General features: G+C 37.4%; 1 protein-coding gene across 1 annotated transcript; it reads right to left on the bottom strand.

The window, feature by feature from the left end:
- Nucleotides 1-245: 245 nt before the first annotated feature.
- Nucleotides 246-27,366, bottom strand: PSMB7 (proteasome 20S subunit beta 7). The gene is made up of 8 exons (XM_062590797.1): nt 27,257-27,366; nt 27,065-27,158; nt 26,812-26,909; nt 26,120-26,260; nt 24,983-25,098; nt 16,800-16,858; nt 2,538-2,689; nt 246-481 (listed from the first exon to the last, which is right to left on the bottom strand). The coding sequence occupies exons 1-8, from the start codon at nt 27,316-27,318 to the stop codon at nt 370-372; spliced, it is 834 nt and encodes a 277-aa protein (XP_062446781.1). The 5' UTR covers nt 27,319-27,366; the 3' UTR covers nt 246-369.
- Between the last annotated feature and the right edge of the window lie 276 nt (nt 27,367-27,642).

Here is a 27,642-nt window from a genome sequence, read left to right on the forward strand (position 1 = left end):
ACTTCATGGTTTTACTTGAGGCCCTGTATTGGCAGTATGAAATAACTGATGCCTAGTCTTCACTCCAAGAGCCCAATTCTCTGTACATGCCAATAGAAATCTTTTAGGATAAAGTACAACTTACTTTCATGACTTGCAACACTAAACAGCCAGCTGTAAGCATACAGTCCTGTTCTGCCTAAGCCTCACTTTTTCAGCAATGAGAGAGAGAGAGAGAGAAAAAAAAAGGCAGTATCAAAAAAACATTCATTTGGTAAGAACTCTCTTTATTTTACATCAATTGCATGTTTTTCTACACAGGGGAAAGCTTCTAAAAGTGAAATATAACTAATATTGGTCTCTAGTAACAGAAGCACTGCACAGAATGGTTCAGGATGTGTCCATGGTTTGTACAGTTTCATCCACCACCTCAATTTCAAGGAGTGCTACGTTTTCAGTGAGAACAGCAGTAGTTCCTTTTTCACACTTGTATCTACCAAACCTGTTAAATAAACAGGTGAAAGTTAATTTGGAAGATGATACTACTCAGGAAAACTCACATACAAGAGTTTAACAACTTTCTCTACTGTAGGAATTTCTTACATGAGGTCAAAGTGAGTAAAGAAGTTGTGCTTAGTGTAACACTAACTTTTTTTAAAAAAAAGTGATATGCAAGGCAACTCTGTAGAAGTGAGATTTCATAATAGTGCAGAATATTCTTGTTTTGTAGCCTTGCTCAAAAAAAACACACCCACTTTTTGCAGCTCTGGATTAACTTTATCAATGTTTTAGTTGATTTTAAACACAGAAATCTAAAGCTAATATTTTAAAGAATGTCCTCCATCAAGCCATGCTTCTGAAGTCATGCTACAGCTGACTGTACAAAGGAGCTTTTTTTCCTGTCCTCTAATGTATACAGTGAAATGCAGAGTCTCATTTTGAACTGTACAATGATCATTCTCTCCTGGCTGACCACCTATAAAGGCTTCTGCTCAGAATTACATTTCATGCATATGCAGTTATATGGTAAGAAATCCAAAGGACCTTTAACTGGAGCAGAGCTGTTCATAGTAGCTTTGGCAAAAGTGTCTGCTTAAAGGAGAAGTGATTTTTGTTAAACTCCACTGTTTTGGCAGTAGACTGAAAAGTTGCACAACTTGTTACACGTAACATAAAAGTACATGTTGCAAAACCCTCCAACTGCCTTGGGGGCTGTGATTCACTCATTAGGCAATGCAGTTCACCAAGCAACATATTCAAGTATTAAATGGAATATTTGTCAGCTTCTTTAACCCTAAAAAAATCTTGCTCACTTCAGAATTTCATCACTTACTTCTGTCTCCTGAATATTCTCAGTATTACAAGATCGTATTATACATACTTAAATGTAACCTTGTTCCCAGTAAATTTTGTAGTTGAATATTTATGACACTAAACTTAGGAGCTTCAAAATGACTGTTTTCAGTGGCAGCATAATATCACCTTTGTGAAGGACTTCCAAGTGTTACAAAATGCTGAAGTTTAACATGCTGTGCAACCTTTCCATGTGCTTTGAGGAACTGATCACTGAGAACCATAAAATGGAGAAGATTGTACAGAAATCTTTCTGATGTAACTTGCCAAATGAGAGCTGGAAAACACAGCACAAGTTTCTACATAGCAGAAACAGGAAGATAGGGCTGTCCCCCTGGAAAAGCATGAATGCTCACAACTTGTAAACTTTTCATTTATACACAAAATGGGAACCAACTACTCCTGCCAAATTTAGCTATTAACTATAAACTATCTTTTCACCAAGTTACAGTAACTATCCGGACAATTTTTATCTGTATGAAAAAAACATGATGATCAAAGCAATGTCTATGTTGATTTGGCAGTCTTCTATAGGGTGTATTTTCTAGCCACTGGCTAGAAAAAAGATTTCGAGAAAGGAAATAAAACACAACACAGTAATTACAGGGTAGAGTTTGGGGGGGGGGGGGGAGGGTTGTTTTTGTGCCACAGCAAGTTCTTATATAACAGCTAATGACAGGCTGTGCTGCCAGCTACTCCTTTTCCACATTGCCATGCTAAATATAGGTAGAACTGCAAAGGGTATGGTGATACCACTAGTCTTTCTGACAGGACACACAAGTTCCAGCGAAAGAGTAGCAAAAGATGACCACATTGCTATCCAATAGCAAAAAAAAGAGGAAACCCTCAAGGATCTACTCAGTCACAAATGTGAAACTTCATCACTGTCTCAAACTTCCTGAAACTCAAAGCAGTCTCCCTACTTGGTTAAAGAGATGAGGTAAGCAATTCATTCATTCTTCCACACACCTGTAACTGCCACTAACAACCTCAATATTCAACTGCAGTTGCAGCAATTTGTTTGTTGAAACTCTATTAAATACAGATATAAAGACTATCCTCTAATAGCTATAAACTACATAAAGGGGTCTTAAAGCTTTTTCAGTGTATTCCCTAAGTCTGTTTAAAAAAATTCCATAACAAGCTTCTGTGGAAGACAGGAAATGTTAAGAGCACTGATGATGCACAGCTTCAGAAATACCAACCTTTCCCCTTTTTTGTTGGCCACATCATATGGACGGAGGAAATCCAACTTGTTCTTGCTTATAACACAGAGATCTATGTTACTGCCAGAGCCCAGATCATTGTATATGCCAGCTGCAATGGCATCCCTCACAAGCTGTTTGGCTTCCTCTTCCTGGAAAAGTTAAAAAAGCTGTCATTGCACAAGTGTTGGCATTTCACAGAAATGTTTGTCCACGTGACAGTGGAAGCTGTGAGCTCTCAAAACGATAAATGAGGTATCAGCACCTTTGTTATTACAGAAGCACTGCGGAGCACGAACGTCAGTCTACAGAACAGTGGCACTATCTAAAGGGCAAGCCTTTTAACCTGTTCACGCACACACCCCCCCTCCCGAGACTTGGTAAAGATTTTCAAGGAAACAAAAGATCTGTCTTAATGGAAAAAACTTTACGATATTATCTTCCAGGCTTTTGTGCACATGTACAATGCAAGTTCCCTGTAGTGCCCTCTGTGTAACAGTTGCATTCAAATTAAAGATCCGTATATAGTTTAGTTACAAGCCTTCCCTAGGTAGGGACTATTTAATCATCCTCTGTAGCACCAAAATGGGGTACGTGATTTTGTAACATAGTGTGGTTAGTAAAATTTATTCTGCTCATCTAAACTGTTGCAGGGGAGCCTGGCTCTGTACTGAACTGTAGCTTGCTAGCGTTTTCAATTCTAGCGTAGAACATTAGTGCAAAGAATTTACAGAAATTACTGAAGACTTGCAGAACTCAGTACTGCTGTCAAAAATCCTGTGATTTAACTAAAAATTACAAGAAGTTAACAAAAATGCATTTTTTTTCCTTTTTGGATTAACAGGAAATCAGCTACAATCCCTTTTTTTGGGTGTACAAGTCAGAAATTCCACAGATAACTAAAGCATAATATATTTAATATAGTCCCTTGAATGTATGCTGCATTTACACATCTCAAAAGCATATTCTGTATATTTTTTCTAAACTAGAGCAACTAGCAAAATCTTATTTGCATCAAAACTAGAATACAAATTAATTTGAGCACATAATTTCTTAAAAGTTTTATATTATATACTTTATTTTTAAAGGGCAAATATTCAGCTACTGAAATGCATGCTCCACATAAGTTTCAGAATTTTTACTATTTAGAAGCTGTCTAAATAGCCTTATAAAACAGAATACAATAGTTTCTGCTGTACATTAACACTTGCGTAATTACCATTCAGACAAGTGTGTTCTACAATGAAGTAATTCAAAATCATCAAAACTCTCCATTAAAATGATGTATTACAACAGACCTGTAATCCTCCTTCTAAATATATATGCATGGTATTGATGAAAAAGGCCTCAAGTTCTGATACAGTTGATAGACTTTACTAGAAAATGAAAAATTAGAACTGCATTGGCTCCCTCTACAGCTCCCAAAGAGAGGTTGTTTTTATATTTCAATGGCAACTTTACTGAAAGTCACAGATCAGAGCCAGAGATACAAGTAATTTGATAGGGCCTGTAAATGCTTAGTTTTTCACTGTAAGTGAAGATGCTACTCAGTAAAAAGAAATATTGCAAAACAACCTTCTTAATGTTCTAGACAGCTAATCTGGTGCAGTACCATTTTACATCTTGCAAAAACATTACAGACTCCTCGGCTGTCAGTATCTACAAATGCCTCAGTGCGATGTAAGAGAGGCCATCACCTGAGACCTGAGCTAAACTGCTATTCTATATAGACCCAAGAAAGCTTTTAAAACATTGCATTGGCCCTGCTTACTGCTCGCTGGTTCACTCAGCAGAGAGCTGAGAACATGAGCTGAGTTGCTTTTGGAGGCAACTGAACAAAGACCCGCTCCAGGGGCATATTTAACATGGTTTGACATCCCTGGAACTAGACGAGAGCTGGCCTACCAAAAATATCTATATAATGCCTAGAATTCATAGTGTGGGTGGGAAGTTCTGTCCCAGTGGGTTCCGCTATGTATTATTCCACTATATATTGCATTGTATTGCTTGTTCTTAGAGGCAAAGCCACTGAGGATGTGTTCAGCAGCATCAGCTCCACTGAAACTTTGTTAAGCAGAGAAAGTGCTAGTGTTCTGGTTGTCTGGTAAAAGTGTCACTGAGAAAGCATATATACATGCATACACATGTGTGTATGTACATACATATATACACACACACTTAAAAGGCTGCTGAAAAATTACACACAAGCACATTAACACCTCCACACACATCTGCCCCTGCACCATTCCAGCTTAATTTTTCCATCATTTAAGGAATTTATGTAACTGTAAATAGCATGCTTTTATATACATATACATACACACACACACCCCCCATATACCTGTTCTAATAAGACTGAAGTCAATAAACACTGAGAAAGAACTCAAAGATTTATCCTCAACTCATACTTACAGTAGTCAGTCACTGCATAGCTCACCCAACATTACCGGCTGTTTAACAGGTGGTACCAAGCCAGAGTAACTAAGTTCTGTTTCCCATTATCACTTGTCATTGCTTTTCTGATTTTTCACACATTTAAATAGTCTTCTGTCTTTAGGTATCATGAACGAAACAGCAAACATTCCATGCAGAATTTGACAAATGCAGTTTTACTTGCTTCATTTAAAGCCCTTAGTGTCTCTCTGCCAATATCCCACCACCTGAAAATCATGATGATAAGATACTCAGCCTACTCCTAGAACGTCTTCTGATGCAGACACAGCTGCACAAGCCCCAGTGTACAAGTGCAGCTGAAGAGGAGCCCCAAATTAGCTCAGCTACAGTCACGTCTGCTCCCAGTGCATGCTTTGCATTCTCCAATGGCCTACTATAGTAAAAACTGCTTAATAACAGTATTCATATTAAAACAGCTTAATTACATACTGACCAGGAGAGGTGTGTGCTTAAGTAAACCATAGAAATAGCACAGATTCTTATTTTACTCCCATTTTTACTAGGATTAATCTTTTAAAAAACAAACATTAAATTGCACTTTCTACCAAGCTAACTTGAACAAAACAGCCACACTGTTAATAGTTTCTGCTCATTACATCACTTTTTGGTAGCAGAACTCTGAAAAGAGTATTTCCTTATTCAGCAGCTACAAGACTGATTTCTCTAAGCTGATTCCTTGCACGCTAGAGGTATTTTATATAGCACGCTCTTGCATGCTCACACTCTGTCTATAATATATACACACACACACACACACGTAGACAAACTATAGCAAAAGTTAACATATTAAAGCAAATGAAAAACTATATGTAGCTATGTTTTAAAATTTAAGTAGAAATAGGTTTAAGCTATTATGTGTGTTAAGAAAAACATCACTGCTTAGGCAAAGGCAGATGCGTAGGGCTTCCCCCCCCCTTTCTGTATTTCCAAATTTTTGGAACAATGCAAGTCTTGCAGAATCACCCATTTTTTTTTTTGAGTTAAATACTTCAGTATATTTTGCCTTTTAAAAACGTACTCTTTCTATTAAAATATTTTTTTAATAGCCACTACAGTCAATAGAGCTTAGTTGTAGCAACACTGAAGCATCTACTATGCTGAGAAAGGTCTAAAACATAATCTCAGCTCTTTCATCTGATATACTGCAGCCTAGTTCAAGAACCTGAAATAATTTTAATTATAGGGAACCCTGATGCAGTGCTGTGTTCACTTCCTATCCCCTTTTCATAATTTAGAAAGATGACCAGAACGGCCAAGAGAGAAGCTGTTCCTTGATAGAGATCCTGCATACAAAGTTCTAGCAAGAACTGCTATTTTACGATCAGAAAATAGGGGGTTATAATGAAAGTGCTGACACAGTCTTAACTATAGGGGCATGAATGAGTCACTGTAATAATTAATCTTAAAAAAAAAAAAGTTCAGAGTACATAAAAGGAGCACTTCCTACTTTATGGTTGCAAAGACCAAGCTAACTGGGAATATCATTCTCTCGGGTCCACGCTGCTTCTTAAATGAGATTACAGCAAGAGTGATGTACTGTAATACAAGTCACTTGTGACAAGCAGCACTTTATAGAGCTATCTGTTTGTCTCCATCACTACATCACACAATGTGTCCCAGGACTCCAATGTGCAACTCCATTTACCACTACATGACAAATGGGCAGCACTTGTAAAAGGCACAAAGAGGTCCAGATCAGCCATGTAATGGTCACCACAGATGTAGCATAGTGCTTGAGGGGGAAAAAAACAGACCCCCAAGTTCATTAAACTGACCAGTAATGGATCTTTCAAAAATGTGTCTTAGGAATAGTACAGTAAAGACTAAAATAAATAACTCAGCATGGAAGGCTAATCTGAAATAGTGTTTGATAAATTATTTATAACACAGACAATTGTCTGCATTTAATATTGGAGCTACTGGTAGCATCTTTAAAAGATGATTTATGTGTTGTAATGCCATTAAGCTTTATATGGGCCCACTGCTAGCTATAAAGTCTGCTGAGATTTAGAGAATGAGTTTTAAACTGTCACTGCAACATCATAGTAGATAGAGACTGTATTAAATCTTTACTTTAAACCTGTTATCTGGAGAGTTGCATTTTGTAGACACTCAAGATCTGATAGATTACCTCTCTACATCTGCTATGGTGCAAGTCACAAACAGCACCAATAAGGAACTTTTCCACATTACTCTTGTATATGGCTTGATTCAAGTTTCTCTTCTCACTTAAGCGATTTCCAGATTCCAAGTGCTACTGAAGTAAAAAATGAGACTTCTAGAGAGAGTGTGGATATTTCTACCTCATATTAATACGATCTTTGCTAGTATCTTTTTAAAAAAATGCATCATTACACCTGCAGAAATACAGACAGCAGCTACAGTGTTGTGAGCATTATTTCCTTGCCATTCAGGTAATTTTTACAAGTTAAATTGGAGAAGGCTTTTCTTTATGAAAAAAATGTTTAAAGTTTTTTTAAAAAATGTTTATCAAAGTGAAATTAATGCCTTCTGCAGGTTGCCAATATCCTGTCTGATATTTGATATGTAGTAGAATGCTTTAATGAGTAATGCAAGAACCTGAGAGGTTAATATACACTGAATGTCAAAGAGTGTAATATACACTGAATGTCAAAGAGTGTAACAATTTCTGGAGGGAAAATGTGACATGTGCATGTACACACACATATATGTAAGTATATTTACTACAACTGAGCCTTTTACAGCAGATTGAAACTTGTTAAAATTCTGTAAAGTAAAAAGTCCACCCCTACCTCAAGTGAGAATCCACAAGCTGAGGGAAGCTGAAGGGGAGGAAATCAGAAGCTTAAGGCAGGACAGGGTTAAAAATTTTTCATATTTATAAAGAAATGTTGGGAATTTGGGGTTAGGAAAGTGATACCTCTTGAAGGGCATAAGCACCTGCAGGAACATGATTGGACTTTGGAAGAGTCAGACTAAAACATGTTAAAGGGTAGATATGTCTGTTGGAGAAATTATGTTGGAAATCAATACATAACCAGAAGCAATGCTAAAATCTGCTGGTTAAGTCCAAAGAGATAACAAACAAAGCAGCAAAGTACTTTGATTGTTTTTCTTGTAAGGGAAGGTTCCAAGACTCCACTTAGTGAAAATGAATCTGTTTCTGGCTAGCTTTTGAGGCTGGCATTTGAAAGTGGTCAGTATTAATAATTCTCAATTTGAAGTTACCTGGATTCATGGTGGGGAGTTACTGACACTGTTTTTCTAGCATTCACCCCCCTCCCCAACACACCCCTTTCTTCCTCCACCATCTTTTATCTGTGTTCTAAGAAGTCACAAAAGAAGTTATGGAGGAGAATGTTAAGATCCAGCAGTCCAAACAATACAAGATGGGCTATAAAATAGATATGTGACAAATATGTAGGATCATGATTACAGACCACAAAAGCCAGGATTAGACTGACATGCCAAAACAGCACAGCATGAAAAAAAGTTTACAAGATAGAAATTGCAAGCAGAAACAATTAGAACCATGATTACACCGAAGATAAAGAGGTTATGAAAAAACTGGATCTGTAAGATTAGCAGCATCTAGGAGACATATAAAAATGGGTCTTAGAAGCAAACATCAGTTCCCCAGTGCATAAAGAACAGGGAGAAGTTACCAGAATATTCCCAGCAGGTAATGGGGGGGGGGGGGGAATATATCTGAAGATCTGAAACTAGGCCTGTGTGACCCTAAAATTTGGTGCATCTCATCTAGGAATATTCCCTGTAATTACATTAAAATCGAACTCTAGACTCCCTCCCTTCCTCAATTCAGCCACTGATTTATAGTCATACAAGGAACTGTGCCCCATGATAGAGATGAAGATGGTGTCTCCTCTATTCTGCTGAATTTCAACATACATTATTTTAGAATTGTCTATGTTTAAAGGAAAAAAACTAAAGGAAAATACATAAACTATCCTTTCAAATAACATGAATTTATTTTTACTGAACAGATGCTAAAAGCCAAGATAGGCAGAAATATAGTAGCTTCTAAAGCAAATGTGAAAGGGAAAATAATGACTCTAATACTATATGTGTAAAGCAGCTCAAGTTATTTTAAATCAAGGTAAAGTTCATCATGTTATTTTCCAGTTCTTCTTCCACAGCCTTATTTAACAAGGAAGTGAAATGCCCCAAGTTCTGAAACATTACTTTCATTCACTTGCCTTCCTGCAAGTGAATGACTCAGTATTTGCATAACAAACACTGTCAAGGACTCAAAGCCTATTAAATATGATAAGAATTTTCTCTCCAGAATACATCCTGTTCAAATGCTGTGATTCACGCCTTCTGTTTGGAATTACTTTTGTTATAAGGTAACTTTACTTATGTTTTTCTAGCTTTTAAAGCAGGACTTTTAGTAAAAAAGACCCCCACACCCCACAAGCCTGCCTAAGTTCCACACATTTCCTATCCTTTTGTATACAGCTTCCCTTCATCACTTGGTACTTTCTCAAACACAAAATATCTGTCTGTGCCCATCACTGACCAAACTTGCTTAAATCCTTGGATTATGAACAAATGAGGTGTTAATGTTGCCTATCATACACAAACAATACAGGAAATGAAGATTGCTACTTCTTAGCAAAACCACAGTACAAGTATGACATAGCCTGAAAATTATGCAAAAAAAATCTGGGCATATCACTGGTTTAACAGTCTTGTAAAAATCCAGCAATTTGAGCTTTTACACAAATGTAGATATATTCATTAATATATCAAATACTTCCATACTGCATTTGATGCAAGGTTTTGTTGTGGATAATTATTAAGTAAAATATTTATTTTTCAACTGCTTTCTCCTAAGAAATTTTCAAATAAAATACACCTCTCTATGTCCCTAATTATTATTCTCAGTGATCAAAGTATTTTCATGTTCCATTGGTATATACGCCTGCAAGCCCAGACTCATCACCACCTCCCCCTTCCTGATACTGCACACCACACAAGTATAATAAACCATGTTAATATTTCATACCAGTGTGAAATATGCTGGAGTATCAATTCAACATCTGCTGTCTTTAGGGTACTGGCATCCCGCAGAGACACTTTCAATTTGTAATTGAGTTCTATACTGAATTAATCAGCAGTTTATCTTTTTTAGTAAAATAATGTCTTCCCCACTAACCTGGATTTACATTAACAATTTATGCCAAATTACCTGCCAAGCCAAGAAACTTATGATTCGGAGCTGCTACTAACATTAGTTCCTGTATTTCATTCCTTACATGAAGACTAGTACAATACATAGTTCTAGTAGTACAAAATTAAACAACAAGCTCCTTTCACAATTGCATGATTTTTTAATACTATTTTCATACTTAGAATTAATATAAAATTACATATTATCTATCACTACTTGTGCCTGGATAAAGTTCATGAGTTTCAGGGAACTGATTCTCAGAATAAAGTGAATATGCTCAACAGCCATAAATTCTACTTTGCCAGTACGATAGCCTCAATTTTTGTTAGAGCTGTATTACCTTAGAGTGACATAGTGAACATCAGCTACTAGGGAGTAGCAAGAAATGTAAATAATGAAAAAAACAACTGAAGTAACTATATACTGCTATTGTACAACCAAAGTAGAATATGCAGCAATACACGTCTGGCTTCAAATAAAGCAAATTATGTTCCTATCACTATTACTTGAGCTCTGAAGAAACGGCATGAAGGTCAACATTTTGGGGGCAGGGGGAAGGTCTTAGGCTCACTGGCAATTGTTTTCTTAGGTACATCAAAACATTCCATAAACCTTCTTCACATGAAGGGAGCCTCCCCTTGCAGCCTAGGCATTCAGCTCTTCACCTGGCTGCAGCTCAGCGCTCTGCTCTCCAAAACTGCACCCTACAGGAGCAGCAGTCAGCCTTCATACCACCAGAAATATTTTCTGTTTTGTTTTCCCTGTGTTCTGCAGTTATGGAAAATACAAACTGAAACAATTTAAACTGGAACACCTGCTCCTGAGAAATGCATCAAAAATAATCACCTGTCCTACATCTACCCTGTGCACTAAAGTGATCTAACACTGAACCCTGCTTGTGACTAGCTTGTCTATATTATTTTGTACAAAGGTTTAAAACTTACTTTTGCAAAGGTGAAGAAATTGCTACTCTTTTTCCATGCAGCAAGGTCTAATTTAAACTAGGGCAAAATTAATTATCTTGAGATAATTTGTAAGCTAGAAAACTAGAAGAAAATATTGTGGGGAATCACTGGTAATCCAGACAGATACCGTCAGCAGTTTCCCAACTGATTTCTGCATAGAAACCATGCTTTGATATATATTTTCAAAAAGCACATCTCAAAACACTTCTCCAGTAATCTCAGGCATTTCAGAACACATCTACCTATGAAGCTGATTAAAAATGTTTCTGTACTGCTTCATATTTCTTGTTTAACATTAGTTCTACAATGGAAATCAACCCAAGGTACAGATCTATGAAAGAAGATGAGAACAGTACTGTCTAAAGCATCCAGCAGAAACATAATAATTTTAATCTAAAAGTAAGAAACAGCATGATAAACATTTATTTTCTGGATGACTGTTTGCACTAACACCTGATACCTACCCATGTAAATACATGGCTCTAAAGGAGAAAATAATATATGTAAAGAAAGCGTGAAATCTGTATCAACATGAGCTCCATCAGTAAAAGGCAGTGAAGATATGCCAGTAACAGTCACTGAGTAATGAAATAAACATATATAGAGAGCATATAAATACTAAATACTTATTTTTGTACAAGAAGTCATTTTTTTCCCATTTACTTAATCTGTGTTTGACACCAACAGGGGTTCAAGTATCTCAGGCAGGCTCTTCAGCTTAACTCTGATAGTCTGGCTTGATCTCTATTGTCTGCTGTCTGAGTTCAGCCGACAAACCTCCCAGCAAGTGGTCACCTTCCCATGGAGTCATTAGACCTCTGAATGTCAGCTGGTGGGATTAGCCTGCAGACTTCCACACCTGAGCCCTATGGCAGGGACACAGGCATTTTGATCACCATCATTAATGAATACAGAATTCATATGCAGCTTGTCATTGCTCTTGAGCCTTGAATCACACAGATGCAGCCTAAATAAGACTGATGAGACAACTATTGCTGAAGATTAGAGAGTTTTGACAGTTTCCAAAAATAGCTCAGTATTATAGTTAGCAGTTAATAAACAAAAATAACACTAAATTGAGGGACAGTAGGAAATATACCAATCATTCAAAATATGTCTGTGCTTATATCAGCTGTTTAAAAATGGGAGAAAATGACATGCTTTCGTAAGATTTTATTTTGGTTAAAAATGCATAAAGCATTGTACAAAAAGTAGGCACTGAGCCTGGCAGTTACACCATCTTCCACTTCAGTGCAACAAAGATCTTCAACGCACACAGAGCCTTCCTGAGGAAGGCACTCTTTATACTTTTGTCTGGGGGATACGGGGCTGCTCACAAGTACCTCAAAAACTAGTCCCAAAGCCAGAAACAAAACTGAGGGCCAGAAGAGCCTGATTCTGCACATTTTGCAACTAGACCACTGCCAATCTCTTCCCTTCCATTATTTGTCTTTGTGAACATGCACACTCCGACAGCTGCAGCTATTTGCCGAGAAGGTTACTACCTCCAACTTGCCCCTATCTGCTTGTCCCTTCTCCCTTTTACACAGGGTTACACAAACCTGTCAGCTGAACCGCTCATAGGATTGCTGCCTACCCCACATTTGTCAAAACATAACCACTGCAGGACGATCACTAAAGCAAGCCTGGCTAACAGGTATACTAAACGACTGTCAATAGCTCACACTTGGGGGGCAGAAAGGTGATCTATTTTGGAAGTAATTATGAGCATCTTCTAAACACCTCCTTTTTCCACCTCTTCTGTGCCCCTGACCTCTTTGTATGAAGATTTACTTTTTATTAAGCCTGGTTGTTTCTTGGTGAAACACAGGAAAGTTACATGCAGCCTGCTTTCTTGCTTAAACGCAAGAAGGCTATGTTTTAGCCATCTGACAAGAGCTTTGTGTATCATGAGGTAATTCTTATAAAGACAAGCTCACTTTTCAAACAGAAGTCAAATACCTGTATAAAATACATAATCTCCCCCCCTCAAAATCTCCCTACAAAAATCTAAAACCACAGTATAGATAAATCTAGAATTCCAGCCTTTAATAGTGCAGACAATTTTTCTTAGGTCATGATTGTTTCCATATCTATTTCTTTACTACTTTTTTAACATCAGAATTTGTGAATATATTTGCAAAACCTGGCTGTAAGATTTCAAACCATGTGACTACCCTATTGAAACTCTACTGAAAGAGAAATTGGCTGCTATGAAAGATCTAAGCTTGAAACACTATTAGATGTGCTGTTCTTCCACTTATGTTTTTTAAGGTAGATCTATAGCTGCCCACATGACAGATTAATATTGTTCTACAGTAGTTAGGTGCTTGGCATTACATTTTTGAAGCAGCTACAGGCCTTCAGGGCTGAAAGTGTTCACATCTTCAGCAATTTATAATGGTTCCTCTAGAGGCCAGCACTTGCTTCATAATGAAACATGCCTCCATAAATCAGATTGCAGAAGTGGCACTAGTGTACGTCACCATCTATCTTAGCCATTTCTCTAAAGGGTGTTGGGTAAAGATCATCTCCCAGCATTGCGACCAGGGAAAGGACCATCACAGTTGGCACTGATAAAGCATGTGCTACTTAAATCTGAAGACACACTAAGTCTATGGGAAAAAAAAAAAAACGCACATCCTGCTGGTGTTAGCATGCCTCAGGCAGTGGTAGAAGCTTCAGCAACTCATCTTCAAAAGGCAGAGAGCCAGGGCTCTAGAAACCTGCAAAAATTGGCTAAGCCTGCAGTCTTTTTCACCCCCCTCTCCAGTTGAGCATCTTCAAAGTCTACAATTCTAACTGTAGGGCACAGCAGCTGCCACTGCAGATTTGATCCTCTCAGCTTTTGGCAGGTCTCAACTTGAAATTCTAGCAAAAGAATTTTTCAAGTTGCTATTATTGCCTGTCATGGATTTATAAATATTGTGCACTATCTGCTGTGGCATGGCTCTCATGGGACACCAGTGCATGCCAAAAGCGTAACAGAATGAAAAACAGTTCGTATTCTTCAAATAAATGCTAATTTTTTTAACTGCGCTCACACGATGTGTTTGGTGATCAGCTTCAATAGTACAGAATATATATCAGAGAAAAAAAGGCTGATTGTCTTTTCCAGTAATATTCAGCTGCTACTTTCATTAAGCTTGTTTAATTACATTCCAGATGCTAATTTGCAAGTTGATACCAGAGGGTGCAGGACAGTCTGCCTTTGAATCATTTTTCTGTGATGTGATGGTCTTGCAGCACACCACTACCCTTCAGTAGCCCTAGCAAGATATTCTGACAATTAGTGGAAAAGAAAGCAGTATTGATCTTGACAAAAAAAAAAATTAATTCTTTACTCATTTTAATAAATTAAGCTCCAGGAATTTAAAATTTATCATTGCCATTTTATAATAACTTGTATGTGATATATAGGTTGTGTATTTTAATTTGTTTCAATTTTAATAGAAATACCATGGTATTTGGTTATTTTATTGAAATAAGAAACATCAAGCTGGCAGCCATAATAAAATATGAAGTGTTTAAGAGTACAGTTGAGCTTTATCATGTAAAGCTTTGCTGGTTTAGTTATTCCAATTATCACATTATTACTAGTCAACAGAATGCCCAACAAAAAACAAAAAAAAAGGGGTTAAGGTGCATGCAAATCTCAAAGATCTAAATATCCATTTGAACAAATTGGTAGGCTGCATTTCTACATGCTTGTTATAACAGTGAATATCTGCTGCCATTTAAGATTGTGTATGAAGACAATTTAATTAGGATGACCTTTCTAAATAGGAAAAGTTGGAAATTTACCAATTTTTGGTGCCTTTTTTAAGCTGGTCTTACACAAAGAATGACTTAAAATACAAGCTAGAAAACTAGCTAAGAATGAGGTAAGATTTTTAGTTTCATAGCACAGCTCTTTGACATTTGTATCTTTGAAAGGGGACTATTATTCTGTAGCTGTTGATTCCAAGGATTTGTAGTCCATGTTTTCGGTATGAATAGCACACATGCCAAGTGCATAGCCACATGCGAGAATGACAGTCTTTTTGCAGCCTCCTAACAGCATGAGGGGGGAAAAGAAAAAAAAAGTAGAGACTCTACCTTTATATTTAATGGTTCTAATAGTCCAACATAACACTACTTAGAAAAGGAACTTGAGTGTCTAATTAAAAATATTCCAGTATTTGATAGCCTTCGTAGAAATACTGGAGGCTAAAAGTCCAGTTACTCCAGCTACTGCCCAAGTCTCCAGCAACACAGGAACTACTGCATTTTTATAATTTAGCACAGCTACAGCTATTTCATATATAGCAACAGAAGAGGAGCCACTTGCAGGAATAACTAGAAAACTGCTTACCACTCACTAGGCTCTTAAATAGTTTTTAAATCAACTCGTGTTAGACATCAAGTTTCTTCAAATTTAAGAGAGTATAACAAACAATTTTAAATTATAGATTAATCAATTTCAGAAAGGAATTTGGTGAAGTTATGGGATTACCCCCAGAAAATATATTCCAGTCAATGCAGCATTTGAGGGTAGAAAATGACCCATAGTATATGCACTATAAATATAAGGAAAATATGCCAACATTCTGAAGTAAATCAAGTTCTACCATTTCTATGCTATTCAATGATACTGAATAGCACTAAGAGTTGTTATAGTTGTATTTTAGGTTCAAATGATATTATGAAAAGTGATCACAAGTGTTAGCATTACAAGTCATTGTCAATGCACTTCAGTTTTCAGCTTTATATTCAACTCTTTCTACATTGTGAAATTAATAATCAATTGCAATGAGAAGAAGCATTCACAGCAAGTCTGAAGAGATTGATGTGGTCTAAAAGAACGCCAGACATTACTGAGGCATATTATAAGATATGGTCACAGAAAGCCTTTTAATCCTTTCGGTTTTATTTTCATCAATAATATGTCTGCAGATAACTGGGTTTTTCACTGTTTAGCTTAGTAGGCACTGAACATAGTGTAATCAGGTATAAAGAAATACTATAGACGATACAAAAATAATGTATGGGATACATTCCTAAAAATAAAAATATTCTAATCTATTATTCAAAACTTAATCATGACACTCCAACTTTCAACCATGCTGAATGATTCCATATTATGAACTTAAATATTTTTCAAGTCTGACCAAGAGCAGCAGCAAAAACACAACCTTGTAAATGTTCCGATAAACAGCTTTTAAGTAGATGTTAAAAATTCAAGTGCAGTTACTAGCTCTGAACATACCCAATCAACTTGGAATCTAACTGGTTTCATGTTCTACTTTAACATTTTCTGTTGTTTTTACAGTTGTGAAGAGAATGACCAATTGCTGATGAGGGAAGAAAGAAAAAAGAAAGCACAACAGCAAAACTGACCAGGCTATCAAAATCCTGAAGTCAAGTTTAATCAGTAAGCTGTTTTTCAAACTTTGAGCTATAATAAAATACACGCTTCATTATCACTTAGGTTAGCAAGAAAAAAATCAACATAAAAAAAAATATCTTATCCCTAGATTTTTGAAAGCTTTGCAGTAAGCTGATATTAAAAATTTTAAGTGCAGGAAACTACAGCAGATTTAACTTTAAGGCTTCAAACCTCTTAAACTCTTAAGGTCATGAGAATTACTGAAGGAAGAAACATTGCTTTTAAAGATCATTTCTTACCTCCATGTCCGGTTTGTATTTATCTTCAAACACTGCCATAGCTGCTAATGATCCAGAACCTATGGTAATAAAATTAAGACACAATGTTATTTAGCTAGTATTTTTTAAAAGAAAGAAAGTACCAATTAAATAACAGCAGCACAAATCAGACAGTCTATTTTAGTTCACTGTATACTCTCAAGTGTCTATGCTCTTGAGGTCCAGCACTTAATCTAATCTTAAATTTACATACAGCGCACGAAGACCTGTTGTGGTCCCATTTCTGACAGTCTTTTCTTTTTAATAGTAAACACAGATACAAAAATGAGGTTGGGAAAAAAAAAAAAAGAGAGATTTAACTGCATGCCACAGTTTCTGATTCCTACTCCTCTGTTTCTCCTGCCCTACTTCTGTGCCTAGCCACGTTAGGCGATATGTCACTTAATACTAAGACACTCGCAATGAATAGATTGTTTTAATGAGCTGCCCTGGCACAGTCACCTTGACACACTGGGATGAGTGAACCAGCAACGGTAACAGGGTAGGTGGCTGCTACCATCAGGTTATTTCCCATATCTACTCTAAAACAGTTTATTATACATTTATTTTGTGTCATTATTTTTACTTTGAACAATAACAGCTGAACAGACAAAGTGGCAGATATGAAAACATGAGTTTAACATTACCTCTCTGATCCACTTAAAGGATGCACTGCAAGGGTAGTAATGTAACAGAACCCATCTCTACCCAAAGCACTGTAACTGCAAGTGTTATAAATGTGCTTTCCATAAATGGATATAAAAAGCAGTATGATACTATTTGAAATTGTAAGCTTGCTTTGTTCAGAAAGAGCGAATCTGTAGGAAGATATCTGTCTACGGCCCTGACCATATTTCAGAGAGCTCTACTTTTGGGGAGTGAATAAAGTTACCTGCAATTTTTTACACCAATTAGAAAATTTTTTTGGCATTTATTACTTTTTAACTTGTTTTGCATACTGCTGTCTGTTTAGCTGGGTCACAGAGAAAGCTATATTTTCTATTTAAAATGATTTGTGTATATCGCTTGACCACCTCAATGGTTTAGTGAAAGAAAAAGGCAGCGATTAAACAGTTTCAAATGAGGTGTCCTGCTGATTTTATCAAGTCTGCTGAATGTATAATGAAAAAAGAGAAGCTGACAGTGACACTGTTGAGGAAATACAGACTACCTTATCTGAACCATTTAAGGAGGTCCAATTATAGATCAAATTTAAAGGGTAGAAACAGCAGATTTACAGACACAAATCAATGAACATGGTAATCCCAATGAATATGACAGATACTCCTGTTACAGAATATTGCTGTGGTTGAGGATCATTACCTTTACAGTACCAAATACATCACATCTAAAAGCAGTAGGACATTCTAAGTGTGTACTTGTATTACAGGCAATGACTACTCATTTACACCTTGAAGCAATACATGACTCCATTTTTTAAATGCTGAAATTGGGAATAAAAAGGATTTTTAAGAGACTAATAGCAGAAATGAACTGCTGATACAAACAGCTGATATCACAGAGCAAATCACCAAGTAATTTTACTGAACCTTCAATCAAGGTCAAGATAAGGTATGTTCCAAAGCAAATACAGGGTTCAAACAATAGTTCTTGTGAAATTATGTGGGAATGTTTTCAATAAGAAAAAAAATAAATAAATAAAAATCAGAGACACTGTCTCAGAGTAAGAGCACATTCTTAATGTCACTCAAATCAAGGTCTACTATAAGCAAAATAGGAAGCCTAAAACACCCTACAAAATGACCTTATTCAGAGATAAGGCTTCCTTGACAAAATATAGTACAAGTATCTTTAAAATCTTGCAAGAATAGAAATACAAAAGTGACAAATATTACTACATTTTAACTACTCAGCCAAAAGAAAGTGGTCTTAATTTCTTAAAACTTCCATTCTCAAATAAAACCATCTTTCATAAGAATAGGAGCTCTCTTAAAGTACAAGCCTCTTCACAAACCATTCCATTATTCGATTTAGCATTTCTGCATTTTTTAAACTCCACTCAGTACCGTTTCTTCTCAGAAATCTCATACACGGCACAATCGGCCTGGATTCATTCCTCCAGTTCCCCATTTAAAAAAGCTCCCCAAAGAATCCACGGACAGGACAGGACCTCAGATTTACAAGGGGGGATTCTTATGTTATATTACATAAAATCCTTTATACATTAAAAAATATATTAGTTGTATCTTGGTAATATGAGATAATTAGCAAATACCAGCTTTAATATCAACTTTAAATAAGCCCAGACAGTCCTATAATCTAAATTCTCAAAAAGTTGATGAAAAGTCTGTAAATTTAGTTAAATGTGTATGTAAACATTTCCATCTATAAAATCGAAATCCAAAGGAGATTCTAACAGAACTGGAAGTACAGCTGGAAATGCAGTTTAATAAAATCACATTTCTCCTTTCCCAATTACAAACCAGGACATGCTTCCCCTAATTTGCATATAAAAAAGAGTGCCCCAGCAAAGGTCTCATAGCAGAGCTAAACATCCAAGGAAAGAATAGATTTTTGTAATCTTAAGATTCACAATGAAAACTGTTTTTACTCCTACTCTCAGATGTAAACATTGCTTTTAGAAACTGAAATAGATGTATTATGAGTTTGTCCGTAAAGTCAGCTGTTGTTTGAAACCAACAGTATGAATTATTTTTGAATAATACTGAGGATGTGAACTCACAGTCCACCTGCAGCATATTAACTCAGACCTATTTGCACTCCTGGTTGACTGAAGCCCGGACACCTGGCAGTCCACAGAGCTACCAAAAATGTAGAAAACCAGCACTGAGTGGACAGCTGCTTACAAGTACTGTTGCAAACTTTACTGTCCAATTACACCAGCCTCCTAGTAGCTGTCAAATCCCACGTATGATCCAAACCACCTCACAATGTTCCAACTAGCATGGCAGACTTAGGAAAGGTATGCATTTTAACTGGACAGCTGGCACGAAAATCTGTGAATCAAAGTAAACATTGAAAGTATGGTTTTCTTATTGTAGTACCTATAAAAGCACAGAAGTCTTAAGGGGCTGTGGAGTTCTTCCTTGTGTGGGGGAAACAGTTGTTCTCTTGTACACATATCCAGTGCCCAACAAAAAACTTTAGCAAGCATATTTTGCCTTTATGTAGGAATACGCTTAATTTCCAGTCATAATGTCTGGAGAAAGACAAAATGCAGAAAAGTGCAGAATAACCCATTTATTCGGGATAGATGTTCCCACTTCACACATACAATATCCAGTGTAAATCACATCAGTTAGGATTCAACATTACTAAAACACAGCAGTTCAATCTCAAACCTATTAAAACATTCAGGAAAGCAGTGTCATAATTAGTCGTTAAGTAGTATGCTTAACTGAGCTCAGATTCAAAGTAATACCAAAACAAGTTACTTATCTGAAATCCTGATTACATACAGTTAATGCAGATCTAAGAACTCAGTCTGACAAAGTATTCTTCAAATGTTTGAAAGCTTTAGCTGTTCTATGAATCAGCAATAAAGTATTATTGGTAAAGTTCAGACAAACTCAGCTAGATATAAAAAAAAAAATTTATTTTAACTGCTGTGAAGGATTAGTTCAGAAATCCATTAAGAAAAAAAATGCCATATCAGACCCAAAAAACTTATTTTGTGTAAGTTTTCAGTAAGCTTCACTTCTGGAACAAGTATTCATCAAATACTACTTTAGTATCTAAATATATGAAAGTGTGGACTGGCAACCAAAATACAAAAACTGGAATGCCAAGTTATATTCTGAAACAAAATCTTTTCAGTCTAATTATGAGCAGGAACCACAGAATTCACTTGCAAGACCATTAGAGTCTGTCAACTTCACTAAGAAGCATTTGCCATTTTGTAAGTTTTTACAACCACAGAAGTCATTGAAAAATTTGCGGGACTTGACTGTAATAAAGTTACATTAAAAATCCCATTGGCCTTACTTGATGAATTGTGTAACTTCAGTATTAGATTTTAAAGTGAAAGATAATTGTTGATACACAGGAAAAAACAGCTGACAATTTCTGTTGCATTTTACAACTGCAAGTTTTTGTTTTAAAACAAATGAACTGCATCTTTTCAGCAGAACATTCATTGAAGATAACTTTCTATCGCTAAGCACAGACCATTTTCATCAAGCAAGGACCTGTTTGCTACCTCAGCCTGCCATGCTGGAGGATGAACACAGCCTTGGGAGAGTAACATTTAGAGCCTCCTAATCCATCAGTGTCAGGCCTCCCTGACAGGACATTTATTCACACATGCTCATTGTTATTCAGTTTGCTGCTCGTTCTAGGTAAAAATTCTGTGATCTCCACAGCCACATCGACTGGGATCATTTTTCACCCTGGTTCCTGGCTGAGGGGCCTTGTCTCAGCGGTGGTACTGCTTGCTCTGCAGGCCAATACTGCCAATGCATGAAGAGCTGATTTATGAATATGAAGCAATGCTGGTACCAGGGGACTAGATTTAGCCACTAGAGACTACTGGAACGTACTTTCAGTATCTGAAAGCTGAACTACAGACTTCAAGTGGTTTAATTTTATGCATGCATTTCATTGTAAGTCTTGGCCAGAAGCTTTCCTAGACAAGCCAACCAATCAGACAATCTTGCATCGTTTGCTGAAATCCATTTTTGTCCTTTGTCAGCATAAAGGGTTTAATTTGATGTTTTCACTTCTAAGTATTTTTAAATCTACCTTGCAAAGGAGGATACCACTGTATTCACCCACAGCCACACACAAGCTAAGATATTTTAGAGAAAAAAAAAACATACACAAATCACCTTCAACCACTTGAATATTTAATTTCCAGAAATTCACTGGCCCAGTTTAATAACTGCACACAGAACATTCAGAAAATGATGCCTGTATGGCGACCTATACCTAGCTACACTGAGTTTTATAGAAGTTTTCTGCAGTAGCCATTATAAACTGCAGAATGCCTACAAACTTTCATCAATACATCACACTCGGTTATAAGTTAGTTATTTGACTTTTTGCAATCTGGATATTAAGTTCATTGTAGATTACTAAAGGATGCATGTTTGGTTGGAATATTAAAATATTCCTTAGAGCTGAATGTGATCCAAAGTATTTTTTTAATATAAGAATTAAGGAGCTTCAGTGTTTATTTATATTACAGATGTACCTAAGAGCAACATATACACACATGCCACTGAAAATATAATGACTTAGTGAAGATATGAAACTGAACTTCTTTGGGATGCATATGCTGTATCAATCTGAGCATGCAGTAACCTGCTAAAGTAACAGCACCTTACCTTCAGAAATACAGAGTACGCTGACAGAAGCAAGTTCTGCAGCATTTTTAAACAGTGCCTTTGGGTTGCATCTTATGGCTCAAGAACCTAACGCCTGCAATAAGTTTAACATCACACTTCACCTTTGCTTAAAGGCAGCCTATTTGTACTACACATTCATCTCTAATACTTCTTGCAGAGACCCTCACCCACCAAAGTTTACTTTTGAAGGTTACAAGGACTCTTCAGATTTTTTAAAGAACATTACTACTACACGTGCTTTTAATTATTAATTGATTCAAGCTTTAGTACTTAACCATAGAGTCCAGAGTCACTGCACAGGCAAGTAGTATCAATGTATCAAGTATAGCAAGGTAAAGGACATTTATGCTGAGAAACACTGTTTGAAAGCATGAATAAAAGTAACAACGATCATGATACAACAGACCTATAGCAGACAAATAAGAGTTTAAGCAGTAGTGAACTTAATCCATTGATATTCTACTTCCTACTTATCTGAATTTTTCCTGATAGTTATTTCTGTGGAAGTAAAGATGAATGGCCAGGATTTTCGGAAGTATCACTTTTTAAAGCTTTTAAAACATAAATGCTAGAGTAATTGTGTATGTAATGGTAGCAATGGGACTTTATTCAGGCAATCAACTGCTAAGAGGAGTATGAAGTCCTTTATAGTTTTAGTTTATTATAAATGTCTGATTCTAATGGCCTTGCACATAATACTTTTTAACATATCAAATGCTAAACAATGACATCACATTACTTGGAAAATAAGATCCATGTAACAGTTAATTTACACATTTCTAAGGTAATGGCACCATCTATTGGTCCAGTACCACTTTTGCAGAATTTCTGTAGATGTATCACAGTTCTAATTTCAAACTGAATGATCCACTTCACTGCATTAAAGTTGTACGATTTCAGCAGTTTAAAAGTCATGGGAAACTATTTAACATACTATACTGAAAGTTGACAAAACTCTACTGTTTTAACATGTCTTTATTTGTTGGAAGTGTGTAAGTTAGTCCAGAGGTTACAGCTTCTCAAGATAGCTAACAAGCACTTACCTATCTATCCCACAGAAAACCACTCAGTAACATTTATAAGACACACTTTTCTAAGCTTTGCTTGAAAACAAAAACTAAAAACGGCTTAAATTTCACACTCATAGCAAGAAAGAGTGTATCATATATATTAGCTAGTTTACTACTGCTTTTCTGAATTAAGTCAGAATCTTATTGTTTCCTCTTATTGTTATCTAAAAGATTTAATATATTCAACATGTGATAGGAGCACTGAAGAGTTTGAAAGTTTAACTCTCTCCCGTACATACTCTTCACCTCCTTCTGCACCATCAGAAAGTAAGGGAGCAATGTTTCTGCTGATAAGGGAGGAAAAAAAACAAGACTCCCCAGAAAAGGTGCCCAATGTTTTGCATTCTGATACTGCAAAAGCAGAGAAAACAAAGTATTCATTTCAAGTTACCTCATTCTTGTTTAACTTGAAAGAACAATGAGGTATTTGCTAAGACTGTATTTTGCTATATGCATCATGAACAACACAACTATAGTCCATTTTGACACTTAGGTACTGTTTTTGTCTATAAAGCACATAGGATTTTTGTGGTTTCAGCCTTAAATAGTACAACATTCTCAGATTAGAAATGAATGAGATGTACACAGAAATGCAATTTTATGATTTGTTGCTTGTCTAACCACTGGTAGTGAAACTTTTACACCTGACAATTATTTTGTTGCTTAACATGGTATTTTCTGATTTTTTCTGCTAGGAATAAAAAAAAATAAAAATAAATAAAAATAAAAGGCAGCCTTTAGGGTCTATAGGCTCTCAAACACAACATTCATCAAAATATGGGAGCAAGTAACAGTCAAGACAAGCACAACTGAAAGGAAACAGATTCAAGGTAAACAGAGAAAAGAAGTTGCCCCAACCTGGGAGTTACAAGAAAAACTGAGTTTCAAAGAGTACTCTGAAGGATAAAGCAAACTCACATTTCTTCTAGATGTAGTAAACGGCTTTAAGAACTATGACAAAGCATGAGTGAGGAGATGTGTACCATTTAAAATGAGCATCATCTTTCATGACATTTTCAGAAATCAAAGCATCTTCCACAGTAAGAGAGACTTCAAAAAATGAATGTTGTCCATACATAGCTCAGATTATGGCTATTGTAGAAAGTAATAGAAACTTGAGATAGTAACACTGAATAACTTTGTGGTAGGCTACTAATTTCAATTTGACACCCTATCATTAGATAGGATAGGGATTCTCTACTGAGATTCTACGCAGTAGTTAAGACCAATTATCATATCATAAGCAAATTAGAGTAGTGTTGCTTCACCAGAATGATACACTTACCTGAATAAAATACAGCTGCAACTTAGCAAGTTAAAAGAAATAAGATATTTACAAGCAAGAAGCAAGGCATATTTTTTCCTAATGAAAGTACAGAAAAACTTGTGGAAGAATGTAGTTCCAAGTGAGACATTACATGAACCATAAGCTAGCACTACCTGAAAATCCAGTTTCTAAGGGTTTCTTACAGTAAGTTTCTAGAAATATTAGGATTCCTTTGCTTTAAGATATGTTAGGGAATCAACATAGCAGCTTTCCTAATACTAGTTCTTTGGTAGCTTAGATTTAAATAGTTAAAAAGACTTTCATGGGCTGTCAAAAGTGTGAAAGAAGAAACAGGATATTGCACCTGCCTTACAAATACAGCTTTACCCTTTGAAGTCTGAATGCACAGCAAGCCACGAATTCTAGCAAAAATTATTTTTAAAAATAAAGTGTTTACTTCTTAACAGCAGTTCTGTTATGATACCGAAAGATATCACTTACCCATGGTAACATAAGGCAGTTTGTCAGTTGATCCATGGGGATATATGCTGTAGAGATGAGGTCCAGTGACATCTACTCCCCCTAGAACCAGGGCAGCACCAATGTAGCCTTGATACCTAGGAAGAATGTTTATATGTGAATCTGAACATCTATGAGAAAGCTGTTCTTTTTAAATACAATGTATGTACTATAGAATTTTTCAACAGTTACACTAGCTGTATCTCCATAATAGAAAAACAACCTTTACTATCTAGAAACAACAGTTTAAATTAAGAAATTTACTAAAATATGAAATATCTAAATGTCAAGCAGAAAAACAAATGACAAGCAACTAGGCTGGATGCTGCATTTGTACTAAAGCATTGTATTAACCTGTAATTTATCTAGGTCACATGATTTGACAAAGCATATTCATTTCTTTGCTTTATTTCACAATCCTGGAGACTTGAATAGCTTGAACAATCTTTAACTGCATACACTCATTCTTTCCTTCACAAGAGTTCTTTTTTTTTAAAAAAGAAAAAAAAAAAAGAGTTTGGAAAATACACCATCAATCGTTTAAGCCATGTTGCACAATAGGAAGTGCTACTGGCATATAATAATGCCATCAGTCAAACAATCCAATAAAATTTTCTTAGAATAAGTACAACTTCCAAAGATTTTATTCATTTTTCTCATTAATAACCACAAACAGACTTCTGTATTAATGGCTATGGGCTTCAAATGATCACACTTATATGCTTCATCCTTTTGAAAATAAAGTACATTTCAAGATGTATTTTATTACAGCCATATGAAATTCTCAATTTTAAAAGTTTGTGCATTATAAGATTACTTACTGGTCCGGGCATCTCTCCACTGAAGTGGAAGTTAAGCTTTGATGGGCGCAATCAACATTTTATTAAGTTATTGTCCTTCTACTTTTACAGTGAAGGCACTAGCAACACTGTATCAACTCCTTATAACATCATAGACCTAATTTCAACTCAAAAGCCTACAAGGTAAAGAACAATTACTAAACCTTTCTCAAAGTCTTGTTATAGAAGTCAGGTAGACTTCTCCAGTGCATGAACTCAGATCTTACTTATCCTGTGGTTTTAGCAGCATTATAAATAAGTAATAAAGCCACTCAGTTACCTGAAAAGCATTTGCTTTAGCATTCGATTAGCTGTGACAACTCTCGGAAGTCGGCCAGTAGATAGCGAATGGAGCTCCAGATTGGAAGAAATCAGCTGAGTGGTCATATCAGTATCTGCAGCTGTTCCAGCACCGCAACAGCTGAAAAATATCACCAGCAAGTTGGGAAGGTAGAGGAGAGTGAGAAGGAAAACACCTCTTTAAGGCCAAATATGACTTCTGTTTGCTGTATTCAACAACCTTAAAGTGCCTTTTTTTCCCTGCAAGTATTCTCAAGGAAGCCACATTCCTACAGCTGCTTGGGGCTCATTTCTCCTTTGCTGTTCCAACACCTTCAGAGTTTCTGCAACACAAGTGTCTTACTACTGGTAACCCTAATGAACACCACACATTTATACTCCAAAAAGAATTTAATAATAATAAAAAACACACACACACACGCACAACAAAAGCACCATTTACAGCCCAAGTGTGCTTCTTTCTCCATGTAAAGAGTAGGAAATTAAGTGTTTACATGGTCAGCATTTTCAGAGTGTGAAACAAGGCAGCCTGTTGGCTTTTGATGTTTCATCAACATCGAAACAAACTTTTTCCTAAGAGGAGTAAGGCAAGTTGCCACCAGCAAGGGATACACCTGAAAACGCCGATGGTGATCTCGGCCCTGCAATGCACAGGCCAGTTTCTGCACTTACTAGATATTTGGGGAAATGAAGTGTATCTTCGAGCAGTTCTTGTCAGCAACGACCATCCCCTCCGTCGCTCTGGTATCCGCCCCAAGGACGATGCCATCCTGCGGAAAGACGGATCGTCCCCCGAAGCGGCCATGCCACGAGCAGGCCCGGGCCGGGGGCGCCGTGACTCAGCGCCCGCCGCCCCCGCGGCGAGCTCAGGCCCCGGCCCGGGCCCGGGCCCGGCCGCGGCGGCTCCCGCCCGCCGCCTCCTCACCTTGAAGACGAGGCCCGCGATGGTGGTGCCCGTCTTGCGGGCCGCGGGCAGCCGCAGCCCCTTCTGCCCCAGCTCGGCCTCCAGCAGCGCGTTCCTGCGACACAGCACGAGAAGCGGCACCGAGCGCGCGTGAGCGAGGAAGAGCGCCCCGGCCCCACAGCCCGGCCCCACAGCCCCGGCCCCGCGCCTCACCGAGCGCAGTTGTCGAAGCTGAAGCCGCCGCCGGGCGCCTGCAGCACCGAGACCGCCGCCATCTTGTCGCCGCCGCCGGGCACGGGCGGCGCGGGCTCAGCAGTTCCGGGTCGGGCGCGTGCGCGCGCGGGGGGCGGGGCGGGGCGGGGCGGCTCCTCCTCCTCCTCCTCCTCCTCTCAGGGGCAGAGGCGCGAAATGGAGGCGGCGGCGGGCGCGTGCTGGGGCCGCCCTGAGGCGAGGCCCCGGCCCCGGCCCCGGCCCCGGCCCCGGCCCCGGCCCCTCTGCCCCGAGGGGGCGCGGCTGTTGTGCCCGGCTTCCCCTGCTGTGGTCAGAGCAGGGAGGACGCGGACGGTCCAGGTGCTTCCCTGGGCTCCGACTGCACCTTC

Source organism: Rhea pennata, chromosome 18, assembly GCF_028389875.1.
Source record: "Rhea pennata isolate bPtePen1 chromosome 18, bPtePen1.pri, whole genome shotgun sequence".
NCBI lineage: Eukaryota > Metazoa > Chordata > Aves > Rheiformes > Rheidae > Rhea > Rhea pennata.

Bases quoted from the DNA above. Each gene is read 5' to 3' on its own strand.
- PSMB7 (XM_062590797.1), bottom strand. From the start codon at position 27,318: ATGGCGGCGGTCTCGGTGCTGCAGGCGCCCGGCGGCGGCTTCAGCTTC. The intron at 27,159-27,256 runs GTGAGGCGCGGG...GCTGTGTCGCAG, and splicing joins AGCTTCGACAACTGCGCTCG to GAACGCGCTGCTGGAGGCCG. The intron at 26,261-26,811 runs GTAAGTGCAGAA...GATATTTTTCAG, and splicing joins TTCATTTCCCCAAATATCTA to CTGTTGCGGTGCTGGAACAG.